The sequence below is a fragment of the Stegodyphus dumicola genome, chromosome 7 (genome assembly GCF_044657685.1).
Source record: "Stegodyphus dumicola isolate Sdum_Otavi_A_Nest chromosome 7, ASM4465768v1".
NCBI lineage: Eukaryota > Metazoa > Arthropoda > Arachnida > Araneae > Eresidae > Stegodyphus > Stegodyphus dumicola.
Window position 1 is genome coordinate 185,445,976 of NC_140774.1, and position 15,708 is coordinate 185,461,683.

At 32.6% G+C, this 15,708-nt stretch overlaps 1 protein-coding gene across 2 annotated transcripts in view; it reads left to right on the plus strand.

Annotated features, from left to right (window-relative positions):
- The window catches only part of LOC118195865 (uncharacterized), a 48,489-nt gene that overhangs the window by 26,908 nt on the left and 5,873 nt on the right, over positions 1-15,708 (plus strand). For both annotated transcript variants that reach the window (XM_085819791.1, XM_085819792.1), the window contains 2 exons: positions 690-833; positions 10,903-11,019. In XM_085819791.1, coding sequence (XP_085675917.1) covers positions 690-833; positions 10,903-11,019 — 261 coding nt within the window. The remainder of the gene's footprint in view (positions 1-689; positions 834-10,902; positions 11,020-15,708) is intronic.

Consider the following 15,708-nt stretch of genomic DNA (forward strand, 5'->3'; position numbering starts at 1 on the left):
CCACACGCTATATGTTTCACCCTAAATATATTGCAAGATGTACAACTGCTTCCTTGGCCAACCCGATTTTCTTACCAATCGAGTATTTGTGGGATATGAATAAACGTCAGTTAGAAACCTTTTCTTCTGTAGAAAACGAAGATCATTGAAAACAAAGGCGTGTGTGATGTACGATAACACAACATATGACAACATATGACGATAACACAAGATAACACAACATAGCGGCAATTTATTGATGCTAAGCAATTAAATATTTATCATTGCACATCCTTGAAAATTAAATCATTTGTTAGGAGTTTAATCATATATCTATATACGTACGATGTTTTACATCTTTCTGATCATTCTTTAATATGGTACATTTTCTCTGTCGGGCAGTATATTTCCCAAACTTGACTTTCAAATGCAAGGATAAGGAGTGAAAGCTATCAAGTTCTTTCTAAGCTATCAAGTTCTTTTCTTGAAAAATCAAAAGTAATCATTTTCTTAAGGTAACAGCGAAGGGTGTAGAAATAGATCAGAAAGATATAGTACTTTTAATTAATCGGAAAAACGTTATGTTATATATACAAATATGTTATATATATATTACAAATATTATATACTTCTTTATAATAATATTACGAAATCTGTTCTATTCTATCTGTAGATGAATAGGTCATGTTTTTTAAATTGTATTTTCACAGGGATCGATGACTGTTGTTTTAGAAGAAGAAGCGAAGGAAATGGTACACTTAAATTCGGAAGCCGATTGGAAGCATGAAGATTACAGAAAAGTACTCGAAATAAAAATTAAGGAGTTAAGTGACATCGATAAAGAGTTAAAAAAAGTATACCTTAGTCTCTTTTTATATTTTTTTACTTACTTTCTTAAAAAATATAAACCAGGAAGAATCGTACGGTAGAAGTTATTTTAATATTCAGTACAACTTCAAAAAACTGCTGTCAGAAAATGAAAATTATTTCTTAGCTGAAGGGATTTGAATGGAACTTAGGTTTCATTCAAATACTAACCAAAAATAGGATCATCATGGTTTAATTAAATTTAACAATGGTTATTATTTTAACTAATTTTCATTTCACCTGTTTTAAATAATTTTCATGGTTTTTATTTTATTAATTAACTAATTTGGCAAATTGATGTTTTAAAAGAAACGCTTCAAGTTTTAAATACAGCTTATTCACATATAAAAATAAGTTGTTTAAACCAGTGGTCGGCAAAGTGCGGCTCCAGAGCCGCATGTGGCTCTTTGACTCCTTAAGTGCGGCTCTAGTACAAATACAAATGTGTTCGAATATAACCACCCAGCATATCGAAGATCTGAAATTGGTTTCGGCTTTATCAATAGCAATTGACGAGTCTTGTGACATAAATGATACAGCGCAAATTTTACTTTTTGTGAGATTTTTGTCTCATTCAGGCCCTAAAGAAGAACTTTTAGGATTATTGCCACTCAAAGGTCAGACGCGTGGAGACGATATCGCCAATACTGTAATTGAGTGTATGGATAAGCATCATATTCCCCTCGATAAAATTGTCACGATTTCAACAGATGGGGCCTAAAGTATGACCGGCTTAAGAAAGGGGTTGTTGCTATTTTGAAAGAAAAAAATTAATCACGAGATACTTGTTTACCATTGTATCATTCACCAAGAAGTGCTTTGTGAGCAAACATTTCTGGAAGAAATTTGTAAAGTTATGGAATTAGTGATTACCATTATCAACTCCATTTTAGCTAAAGCTCTTAATCATCGCCAATTCAAAGAATTTTTATTTGAAATGGAGATTGAGTACGCTGATCTTCTGCTTCATAACAAGGTATGTTCGTTATCAAGAGGGAACGTTTTAAAACGTTTCGCGTCCCTTTTTCCGGAAATTAAAGCATTTCTCATTGAGAACGGCGTTCACTATCCAGAACTAGCAGACGATCCGTGGATCCAAAACTTTTATTTCATGGTAGACGTTATGCCTCATCTAAATCAACTTAATCGTAAATTACAAGGGAAAGGAAACTTAATTTTTTCAGTGTTAGAAGAAGTAATAACATTCGAAAACAAATTATCCATTTTTGCACAGGATTTTGAAAAGGAAACATTGTTACACTTTCCGAGCCTGCTGAAGCATCGCCAAGAAAATAATTCCTCTATTGATAAACACCATTTTAAAACAATAATTTTAAATATGAGGGAAGCCTTTCTCAGCAGGTTTCAGGAATTTAAAAACAGCAGAGCAACTTTAGCATTTGTCAAAAATCCTCTTAATGGCATAATAACCGAGTTGAAATTGACATTGGTAGCTTTGAAATACAATTGCTGGATTTAAAAAACAAGGAGATATGGCGCTCTAAATTCGAACGCCTTTGTGTTGAATTGGAAATATTGGAGAAGAAAAAAGATCTTAGTTCACAACACAAGTGGTCTGCTTTGAATGACCTGGAGAAGGAAGACATGATCATTTTCTACGCTTGGAATAGTATTCCTGACTCTTACGATCAGCTGAAAAAGCTCGTGTTTGTTATTATTTACCTTTTTGGTTCTACATATATGTGCGAACAATATGTAATATTTTTCAAGCATGAACATTATCAAGAGTAAACTGAGAAATCACCATGCCTAAAATTTAAAACAACAACATACAAACCTGACTTACTCAAACTTTCGAAGGAGATGCAAGCACATTGTTCGCATTAATAAATATTAAGTATTAAATTTAGTTTTATTTAGTGTAATAAAAGTTTACTAAACAAGCAGATTTGGCTCCCAATTTTTTTTAAATTGTTGTAATGTTCATATTTGGCTCCTTGGCTAATACGTTTGCCGACCACTGGTTTAAACTAAGACAGTGTCAATTTAAGGGCAGATTTGAATTTTTTAGAATATACTTCTGATCTCACTTTGCTAAATTTCTTCTCTTAGTAGAACCAAAATTTGTCCGGAAGGTAGGATTCAAAACAAGATTTTCGTTTGCTGCTGATACTTGGAAATCTTTACATTTCAGTGACGTGTATCAGTCACGCAATGACTATAAGCAACATAATTTTATCCGATATTAAGAGGGAACAAATAAAGAAATTCAAAGTAAATTTAAGTACAACTGCACATGAAACTTATCAGATTACTTTAATTCAGGTTAACTTCATTTAAGTGGTCTTGTTACTATTAACACATGCATTAGAAATTGGAATATTATGCTTGGAAATTTAAGTGCCTGGTTGAAAGAAGATAGCTGAGACTTTGCATACCTTATTACAGTCTCCGATAGAAATATCTTCATGCATGTAAACAAAGGCTAACATAATTACTCACTAGGTTTCTATGTGGGAAAATTTAGTGATATATAATAAAATCCAGATTAAGATTCAAACTAATGTGAGTAATAATCTTCTAAAATTAAAAAGTATGTTTTTATTTCAACAAAGAAATGGAATGTATTCATTTAAGCCTTAAAAACTCCCAGTGTTATATTGTAAATACAAAATCTCATTCGCAAAGAATAAATGAATGATAGCTTATTATTCCATGTTTTATGCAAGGAATTTAACCTGTGCTATTGCAGTTTTAGGTCATTAACTTTAATTACTAATTTTAAGACCAAAAAAAAAAAATCTGAAATGTTTCAGATTTTAAATTACGTCCAAATGGGCGTTTTTTAACATTTTGTGTGTTACCTTTCTTTATTAAATATCATGTTCCTCGCACTTAAACCATAAGATCCAGGGCAACAGCAATATCGCAAAATAGTTTTAAAACGAGCATATCTTTAGAATTTCCGATACAGAGACTCACGCGCTGGAGATATAAATGTTTTTTCTGCACAACGTTGCCATTGCTCGCTTTGAAATCCTTGAGTTTGTTAATCAAAAATTCGTCAAAGTTTTAAAAAATAGGAAATCGATCATAAAACAAATTTCAAATTTCAAATTGGGTCTTCCACATGCTCATATTCGTTGGAGGATTACGTTATTCAAAATTCGATGACTCTATGTACCGTTATTTTATGACAATGTGAGAAATATACATACATTTACGCAGATTTTCATTATTTAATTTCTTCAAATATAATGCAGGACTCTAACATTTTATGGCAACAGTTTGAAAAGTGAACCGACATTTATCCGTCCGACGCAAAATGCCAAACGAAACTAATAGTCCTTCGGGATTCAAATCCCTTTGGACTTAAAAAAAAAAAAAATAAATAAAAAATAAAAATTGTGGTTGTTATTATTAGACCAATTTTTTTCTTTTGCTCTTTATAGCATCAGTCGAATAAGATCAAAAGCATACAGCGAAGTATTTTACGTTTGCTTTAAAATAGCCCAGATGACTCTGAATTATCAATATTAATAGAATCTAAGTTATTAATATAATGACTTGATGAATAATCAATTAGTATGTAATACAATAATTTTTGAAATTTATTTATTTATTTATTTATTTTTAGAGTTTTTCTGTTGTAAGTAGAAGTAAGAGTCCTGAAAACTCTTCTAGATGAACACACAAAATACTAAAGAATGTTCAAATAGTATTTTAATGTAGTCTTAATGTAACAAAATAGGCACAATTTGCGCTACAGACTAAACATTCACCAGATTCAAACATTGATAGCGTAGTTTAAGATTACATATTAAGCGGACTAAAAATAAACTGCCTTGGATATTTTACCAAAGCGTATTTTAAAACATCGTCTAGTGAGGTGCTAAGCCCGGAATACTAACAGCAAGATGCGGTTGCCAGAAACTCAATCTAAAGCTTCAAAGCCCTTAGCTTAAATATATAAAGGCCTAAATTGCATTCTAGTGAGGAATACGAAAAGGCGAATTTATAACATACTTTAATTATAAAAAAAGAATCTGAAAGGTTTGAGATGTTAAATTACGTCCAAAGGAGCGTTTTTTTAACGTTTTGTGTGTTACGTTTATTTATTAAATATCATGTTCTTCGCAATTAAACCATAAATTTCAGTTCAATAGCAATGTCGCAAAATAATTTTAAAATGAGCCTATCTTTAGAATTTCCGATACATAGTTCCGCGCGCTGAAGATAAAAATGTTCCCCCCCCCCGGTAGATTGTTGCCATTGCTCGCTTTCAAATCGTTGAGTTTGTTACTCAAAAATTCGTTATAGTTTTACAAAATATGAAATCGATAATAATACAAATTTCAAATTTTGGCTTCCTTATGCCCATATTCGCAGTAGGGTTACGTCATTCAAAATTCGATGGCTCTATGCACCGTTATTTTATCACAATGCGAGAACTATACATACATTTATGCAGATTTTTCAATATTTAATTTCTTCAAATATAATGCAGGACTCTAACATTCGGTGGCAAAAGTTTGAAAAGTGAAACTGACATTTATAATGATTCAACGCAAAATCGTAAAATGAAAATAATTATCCTTCAGGGACAAAGCCCCTTTGTACTAATAACTGTTTAATTAACATAAGATAGCTTACATTTTTAATTTCAATTACCCTTCGCTTTCCTTTTCAATATTTCATTAAAAATGGAGGCGAGTGTGTTTAACGAATATATTAGCAAATAAAAATTAATTAAATTTAAACTTTTCAATATTTTAAATTGCTTAGTAATTCAAATTAGTAAACAGTGATTAAATTTAAACTTTCCAATATTTTAAATTATTTAGTAATTCAAATTAGAGAACGCAAACTCTGATGTGCGTCCACTGACGTACACTCTGCACATGAACATGCTCCCTCGAAAACAATTTATACAGCTGATTATTTCTTCCTGTTCACAAACTACAAGCTGTAACTAAGCAGTACAGCTGCCAGCTGTATAATCTAACTTCCAATATTCATTTGATCAATCTAATCTTTCTTCACAGAGAAAAGAATTACGAATGTATAAATGGCATGATTGGTGGGGGGAAGATGGAGATTAACCAAAATCCTCTTCTCGTGCAGTTTTGCCTTTCAACTTTTTCTCCTTTGAATTTTGTATTTCCTTTTATAATGACTTTGTTTGAAAGTATGAATATCGACGAATATCGCCAATTCTCGCTGAAGAAACGATTGTTATTTCGGCAAGCATTTAAAATATAATGTTTTAGTGGTTATGCAATACAATGGTATTATTTTTAATGTTATTCCATTAAGTATTCATCAAATGAGACTTAATTTCAAATATTTTGTGTTTATGATACCACGAAATTTAAATAAAATTTAATAAGTTAGCGGTTTTCATGCTGCAGTAGAAATTCTCTCTTAAGGCAAGAGATCGCATGTGGGATTTTTTTAAATAAAATTATTATAAAGTTACATATAAAGATTTTGCAAATCTGTGTTACTTAAAAGAAAATATATCTTTAAAATTTTCAACCTTAAAAAACTTGTCAGTTTGAATAATAAAGCGTTATTAATAACTGACTGCTGAATTAGTAGCATAGAATGCTATGAATAAGCTTAGATCATAAAATGCTGAGTATAAGTAATAGAGTATTGAGCATACCACAGTGCTTTCGATGGCGGAATGGAAACGAATGAACAATGATATGATTGTTATTAGACTCTTATGCACATTGTTTCTAGCAATCTAACAATAAGCGTAATTGTCATAATTTTTTTTAAAGTCTAATCATAATTTTCCACTTTCATCACTATTTTTCAAAGATGAAAATTCTGTTATCGAAGCAGAAAACGTGAAAAATGTGCAGTGTTTTCACCGGGATTTGAACCTTGGACTTTCCAACTGCTAGCCGGTCAATCTTTCTAATTACACTACGAACCCGTGTGGTAAGGAAGGAAAACATATCTCAAAAATCTTCACAATAATTATTCTTTGTATTAATGTTTATACTCCTTAAAAAGAAAGGAATTTACTGCCTTACATCGACTTCAGTCACATGAATTCAGATTCATTCAGAAACAAATATACAAGTCGTTGTTCGATGCCACCATTATATTAGAAAAATGAGTCAATAAGCAGTTCAGTTTCGAATATCAAATAAATTCCCTCATCATCAGTTATATAGATCCAGGGCCTGCACTAGTGCACTAGTTGTTTTGTCACCCGGTGCAATCTTCTGCAAGTCCTAATTTCTGCTCCCTAAATTTTGCTGTTCGATGCTTCACTGAATTCTAAAGCTTTCAGTACTTGCAACTTTTTCCTTTCGGTGCCGCCGCACCGGTTGCGCCAGGTCTGTATCTAATCTATCGGCTCTATCTCTACAGCGGATCTTATTTGAAAGATATTAAATACATTTTTTCATCTTTAAAAGGAATGCCATTATTATTTAACTAAACGATTAAAAATTCCTAAAAAAAATGTTGATCAAAATATTGAATTATATGGACTCAAAAGGGGAACAAAGCTGCTTGGAACAATGAGCAGTCTTTGTATCCATGTCCTTTAAACTATCTCTGGAGAGTATTTCTAACCAACTTTTTCATTTATTTCTTTTTGTATGCATATATTAGGAGAAGGAGATGAATCACAGATTTCATTTGGTATGCATCTACTAGGGAGATTAGCTTAACCAAAATCCTATTCTTGTGCAGTTTGCTTTTCAACTTTTGCACCTTAGAATTTTACATTTACTTTTCAGAAAACATAATTCTATTTTGTGCATCATTATGTTATATATATATGTGTGTTAGATATATATATATATATAACATAATGATGCACAAACGTGTATATATATACAGGGGTTGGACAAAAATATGGAAACACCTTTAAAAAAACATGATTCTGCTTAATATGGTGTAGGAAACCCGTTGGCATCCAAAACAGCTTGCAGTCTTCTCGGAATGGATAAATACAGTTCCTGTATGTTTGCCAACGGAATATTATACCATTCTTCCTGCAAAACGGTGGCAAGTTCAGATAACGATGTTGGCGGTGGATAACGAGAACGCACTTTCCGTTCCAATGTAGACCACAAAGGTTCGATAATATTCAGGTCTGGTGACTGTGGTGGCCATGGGAGATGGGACAACTCATCTTCGTGCTCAGAAAACCAGTCCTGGACAATGTGAGCTGTGTGAACAGGGGCTTTGTCGTCTTGGAAGACACCATCACCATCGGGGAACAAAGTTTGTACCATGGAATGAACTTGATCGGCCAAAATGTTCACATAAGTCTTGGCAGTCATGTGCCCTGACACAGTTATCATGGGGCTTGGCAGAGAACCACGATATGGCTGCCCAAGCCATAACAGAAACCCCGCCATGTTTCACTCTTGGCAACAAGCAGTCTGTATTATAGGCTTGAGATGGCGTTCTCCAGGCCAGAAGTGGGAAACAATGTGAAAGAAGACTCGTCAGACCTCGTCAGACTCGTGTTTCCATATTTTTGTCCATCCACTGTATATATATATAGGTAAAGGTAAAGGTAAAAGTATGGGGGACACCAGCGATGTACCATAGGTCAACTGGTAATGCCTTCCCATACTAACTCTTTGAGAAAAAAAGAAAAAAAAAAAAAGAAAAGAAAAAAAAAAAAAAAGGGAGGGGGTTAATGGCAAGTTTTATAAGAATTTGCATAAACTGAAGCTTTTCAAAAGGTCAAAAGTTTGCCTATTATGGTACATCGTGCAATTCCACAGTACGCCCCGCATCCAGTATTTATTAAAAATAATGGTGTAGGGCATAAGTAGATTACAAAATAGTAGGAATACAATTTGAGATTCACAAGATAAATTGAACATCTGATTTGGTGCAACAAAAATAGGAGATAAACATAATTAATAAACAAATAAACATAATGAGATAATTATAATTAGTACTGGCAACACAATGTTAAATGAATTGTTATAATAATGCTAAAGAGGTAGGTGTCCATGGGTTATTTCTGATATATTGGTTTATTGCAGTTTATAAAGTTCAGTTCACGAGCGGATCCATTTTGTCCATAATTACAGCATGTAAAAGTTCACTAAGTTTAAACTGTATGTGGATTTACACTTGACAGAGATCTACGCCGTAGGAAGAGAGTCGTTGCATAATTTTCTGAAACTTTGGATATTGATGTTTATCTTTAATTAAAAATCTTTGGAATGCCAGGAGGTCAGTTCTTGGGAATTTTATGTGAATATCCTCAGTTAAGGGGCATGAGAAAACGTAGTGATCAGGAGTTCCCTGTTCCCCACATATGCAGATGTCAGAGTTTGCCAAATTTCTTGCGTAGAAATATGTGGGGAAGGGTCCATGTCCCGTTATAAAGTAATTTAGGGAAGGATTCGAGTTCAGAGATGCAAAGCTTACATTGGGCATCAAGTTATATGTGCGTCTTCCCTGTGGAGCATTGTTCCACAAATCTTGCCAAGATTTTGAAGCAAGTTGTTTTAGTTGGTACTTGAAATTCGAGCGAGGCCACGGAATGATGATTTCAGTACCATCTTGATTAATAGCTGCTTCTTTGGCTAATTCATCTGCCTGATCATTACCAAAATGGCCACTATGTCCTTTGATCCATGAGATTTGAATTTTGTAGTTTGGGATTTTTCCAAGAAGAGAATTTATGTCGGATATCAATGGAGAGGAAGGTAAGGGATTTTTAATAGCTAGAATAGCTGCTTGGGAGTCAGATTTTATGCTAAATTCGTTGAGATTTTTGAGAATGGCCTTTCCATTTGATGATATTTGAGGGGGTAATTTGAAAAAAGACTGCGGAACCAACTTTTCCTTCAATTTATATATATATATATATATATATATATATGATACATATATATATATGATACATATATATATATGATACATATATATATATATATGATATATATGCGTGTGATATGTTATACGTGTATATATATATATATACTCGCTTCCACTGCTCTATAGTCCAGGCTTTATGACTTAAACACCCCCTTTTCCTGTTACGGGCATTAGCATCACTGATGAGTGCCTTCTCAAATGCAGCACGGCCAGCAATTCCCTGTTTATGAAGCTCCCTTCTAATTGTTTTGGTACTCACAGGGTTCGGTAACACAACATTTATTTCAGCAGTAACTTTTGCAGCTGTGGTCTTCTTATTTTTCGTCACAATTGCCCTTAATGATCGTCTGTCACGATCACTCAGGACACACTTTCGTCCACGCTGTGATTTAGCAGATGATGTTTTTCAGCTTATCAAATATGCAGAATAAATCTTCGATACAGTACCTCTTGAAACACTAAACACCTCGGCTACCTTGCTTACGGAAGCACCTACCATACGTGCTCCAACAATTTGCCCACGTTCGAAGTCTGTTAACTCTGACATAATGCAATGACAACCTCACATAACAGTACTCCGACAACAACTGAACTGTTTAGCACATTTACGAAGTTGTATAGGTGGCGTCAGTAGTCAAAAATGCCAGCGCCACCTACATATTTCATTAAAATCAATCTTTTTTTCAAACATGCATTTCACAAGGTGTTTCCATATTTTTGTCCATCCACTGTATATATATATATATATATATATATATATGATATATATGTGTGTGATATGTTATACGTGTATATATAAATATATATGCACATGATTAAATTCACTTTACAATATGCCCATTCAAATACTCTTGTAGTATGATACAGTCCATTGCCGGAAAAAACACAAGTTTCAGATCTTTGACGCTTGCCTTGCTACATCTGCAAAAATAACTTACATGTGAGAATACGAAGAGGTTTCGAGAATATGTAAAGAATTTCAAGAAGACTCAGAAGGACGCCAAGAAAGATTTCACGCATTTATTTTACTGCGGTTTTCAGTTTCGTTTCTTGGCTTGATTTGCCTTTTTATTCTTTATCAAATATATCTTTAAATTTATTTTACTATTCTTATTTTATCAAACTCTTTTTGTTTTTCTTTAGTTTTAGTTTTTCTACCTAAATTTGTTTATAACATATGCTTTCGAGAAAGTATCATTTTTAAACTGCCTTTTTCAGCTGAAAGCTACTCACAGAGAATTAATAAGTCAACTCAAGATGCTGGCAAGAGAAAAATTATTGCTCAGTGGGCGTCTAAAATCCACAGAAAAAAGCATTGAAGAAAACACGCAAAAGGTTTCGATTAATTTTTTTTTTTTTTTTTTTTTTTTTTTTTTTTTTACAGTCAATTTAAATACCATTTATGCTACGTTCAATATACCATTTTAATTACTATTATAAAAATATTGCTTTCACAACGGCATATTTTAATTTTTCTTATAAATAAAAATAGTGCATTTCATCAGTCTTTATTAAGGTGAAAGGACCTGTATTTTGTACGGTGCCATTTCCTTTTATTTATTTGTTCTTCTAGAAATTACACAATATATTATTAGAGTTTTACAGACAAAACACAACATATTATTAGATATTTATACACAATATACTATTAGATGTTAAAAGTGTTGTGATTGTTATATTCATTTCTGCTCAGACTTCAAAGACAGCAACTTTAAATTCAGTTACCTTATGGCAGGGTTTCTTAAACTGTGGTTCGCGATCCCCAAAGGAGTGGCGAGACCTGCAGCAGGGGGTCGCCAAAAGTTTTAGCAGTTTTGATATTTCTTATTATAATAATTTTACAATTCTTTACTTATTATAATAATTACCAAATATTTTTACACAATGTATTGGAAAATAGATAAAGATAAGACAATACAGCCAAAGAAAAAGCCGAAAACGTTTCGACGCATTCTTTTTATAATATAAAAGTTAATTTTCCTTGCTTTGCACGTGACGCTGTCATTTCGTCTGTTACTTAGAATTTTCACACTGTTCCGTGTCTTAAAATTAGAAATTAAAATTATTACTGCAGTAGTATATTACAGTGCAAGTGAAAAAAAATTGACAGTTTCACTCACGCGTGTGTCGGATTTGCGCAATTACTTATGAAGTCCCACAAAATTTTCGTAAATGTTATGGGGTCCTTGTTGTCGTGAAAAAATCTCAGTGATGAAAAGGGGTCGTGAATGAAAAAAGTTTAAGAAACCCTGCCTTACGGCATAGTGTTCATTCACAGAAGATATTAACTCATAACAATTATTAATGCGTGCTTGTAAATCATGGAGCAATAGCTTATTGGAGTTTAAGTTCAGATATATAGCAACACCTGAAGGCATTAAAAATAATACCACCTCCGCTTTACAATGTGCATTTTATAATTCTTTTCAACGAAACATCTACAAATATACCTCTTTTCACTCGCCGAAAAAAAATCAGATCATCTTCCGAGTTATTTTTAAAAAAAAGATTTTTCAGGATATTTTGAGTGCTTAAAATGATGATAAAATACCTAAGAATAAGCAGTCAAGCAGACTTTCCTATTTCAAGCCTTCCTCAGCTAGAACAGACAATGAATTGTCATTGCCTGTTCTTATTCTGTTCTATCTGATACTCGACATCGAAGCAGACTTGATTATTTTAAATTATTTGACTATGGCAAAGGCGATAAAAGCAAGAGATGGCTGCGTAGGGACTTTCTAAGTGAAAACTGGCCTTGTATTCACTCTACACAAGTTAGAAAAACACGAAAACTAACCTTTCAGTTAGCCCGTTTGCTTGGGATCAAACCCGGGTTCAGCGGTCTTAACCACTAGGCCACTGATATAGGCCATCGAAGGAGACAGACATATAAAAAAGTAGACAAATGACCAAATAAAATCCGAAAAATACGAGATGTTAGAAGATGACCTTCTTTTGGATATCCAAATTACGTTCAGCTTCCACTAACACGCTCCGATGACTCACCAACTCAGGCCTAACAACAGCATTGTCACCATCACCATCGCTATCTGTCCAACTTTACTTGCGCTTGTTGATTTTAGTTCGGAAACGCTATTTTGTGCATCATTATTTATATTAGGTAAATCTAGAATTATTAAGAGGATGGAAACATGGAAAAAGAAAATATTACTGTATAAATTTAACTATAAATATAGTAACCATCCTTTTCAGTGTCAGCCCATTTTTCAGGCAACTTTCCAATCCTTTTTTTCAAGAATCATTTTGGTTTGCAGGAAAATATTCATTTGTTGTATTTTATATTTGTTTACTATGGAAGATTTCACTGACCAATTCCTACTCAGATATTTATCTGAGTTGGCAATATCTGGACTCTTAGGCGAATAAGTACACTTAGGTTCTATATCCTTGTCGATTCACTCTCGCGATCGTATCACGTCTGTTGATCAATGCAGGGAGTTGGTTTTTAAAGTTTGTTTCAAATTACCTGATTGATTACAAGAATGTTTGCATATGTCTTTTAACATTTTGATTATTGTCCAACTCTTCAAAGTGAATCATACCTTACTTATCTCAGCAAATTCAGAAGGAAATCTTTAGATACAATTCTGCCTTTCCTGGCATTTATTTTTTCTTTTAGGCTTAACCACTATCTTTTCGAGAGAAAAAAAGAACTCTTCTCTCATCTCCTTCCGCAATACATCTAAAAAAGAAGTAACACCAAAACAATAATCAAATCAAAGTCTAACTTTAAGAATCAGAGTAAATTTTTAAAAAGTTTTTTCAGTACTAGTTTCGATAGTTTTTTTAACTATCTTCTTCAGCTGCTTAAGTGCAAATGAACCAAAATATTCTTTATTTCGTTCATTTTCACTTAAGCAGCTGAAGAAGGTAGTTCAAAAAACTATCGAAACAAGTACTGCAATTTTTTTTTTAAAAAAAATTACGCTGATTCTCAATGTTGAACTTTGTTTTTGATTGTTATTAAGCGTGATATTTAAACTAAACCAAAACAATAATCAAAGTATCTGTATTTTATTTGCTTAAACACCTTTAAATATATAGGGAAAATAACAGAGCTGTGACTTCTTTAATACTTAAAAGTAATTAAGGTTTTTCTCATGTTCCATGGCAATAATTTAAAGAGACAGTATTTTTAAATAGTTCCCATTTTTTAATGTCACAGCCTAATGAAATACGAAATTAATTTATTTTCTGCAAAAATGCGCGAATGAAATGAAGGGATGACTGAAATGAAATTTAGGCAGATTAACTGCGTTATACGTTAATATTATTTTATTAAATGCTATTTTGTTAAAATGAATTGAGAATTTTTACTTTTACAGGTTCATAGTTGATATGTTCGGAAATCCTCAAAACAGGGTTCATCCACATTTCTGCACACAGAAATTAAGTACTTTTAAGGACCATTAATGAAGAAAATTAAGGACCTATGAGCAAATGGAAACTCAATAAATTCAATTAAAAATATTATCTATGAAATTTAACATTTGTCATACCATTCTAAAAATTAAATAGATCCCTAAGTAATATGCATTATTACTAAACATGAATTAAAATAATTATTAATAAGTTTGAAAATAAAATAAACTTTATGCAATTTATCACGTAGCATTAAATATTTTACACTTATAATAGTTGGACATATGTGTAAGAAGATAAGTGACATTTACGTTTTACTAACAGTCAACGTAAATTAACTTAACAGTTAGCTTTATGTTAACTTTTTTTATGTCTCATTTTTTCACATACTTGGTCAGTCTAGAGATTTAGTAAATAGAAGGTAGATTTTATGTCAAACGGCATAGATCAAAATGAGAAGTAAGATCATAATCAGCATGATTCATAACAAAAGACTGAATGTTCTCACCGCTGCTGCTTGTCTAGAAAGACCTGCTGATTAGAGCAAGTCTGAAAGGCTTGATGTAGGCACGGTTGGCAAGTGTTGAAAGTTAGCCAGGCTCTGTTTGATGCAGTTAGTGTTGTAGCTTCGTATCCTGAATTAATGGTGAATTTTTTGATGGTGGGAGGATATGTGGGGAAATCGGTAATACAAACGCAGAAAGTAAACACTGCAGAGGGAGTGCAGCCTATAACCGGCAGAGGATCGACACTAGCGTAAGACCGACAGAATGATTATCAACATAAGATCTACTTTTAATTAGTAGCAGAAATTTTGACAATGGTACAACAATGAATCCACGCCTTCTTATTAAATTAATCCTTCTTAATGACTCTAAAAAATGTGCATTAATCCGATTAATCCCCATTTTTCACCGTGACTGAGTTATCATAGGTCTACGATCGACAATGCTCGTGTGATGCATCGAAATAGCATCGACACGGCACAGAAACGTCACTGCCTTGCAATACACATTGCATAATGTAATCAAAGACCATAATCAACAACAGCACATAATTAAAAAGGAAATAATTTGATTAAATTACTATCTGCGTAGTCCCAAACCGGCATAGAACCAGCACTGGCATAGATATGTAATATGTTTTTGATCTATCTTGTCGATCCTGTTTCTTCGAAAGATGAAACACTGTTTCACATGTAATATTATTACTATAAATTTTCTTACATGCATGCGAATTTTTAAATGTAATTAGAAATGTTGCTTTTCAATTTATGAGAAATTTAAAAATACTTCAGAATCTGGCTTTTCTACACTATTTGATTAGAAACGTTATGTACCTTCCAAAGAAAAATGCAATAGACAAAAACTTAATAGGGGCGGAAAATCACAGGAATTTTCTTTAAAAATGCACATTAGTTGTTATCAGTGTGCAGTTTTCAATAAGAAGAGTAGGCGAGAAGAAAAGGAATGTGCCTATCCTTCGCCATTATCTAAGCATGAAAGCTCGTTTTGACAAACGCCATGTTACACCTATCAAAAAGTGCCTAGAAGCGGATGAAACGTTTCTGCATCACGGAAATTGTGTAAACATTTTTTTTAATAATGAATCAATAAATTTATAATGAAAAAAAACAGAAAT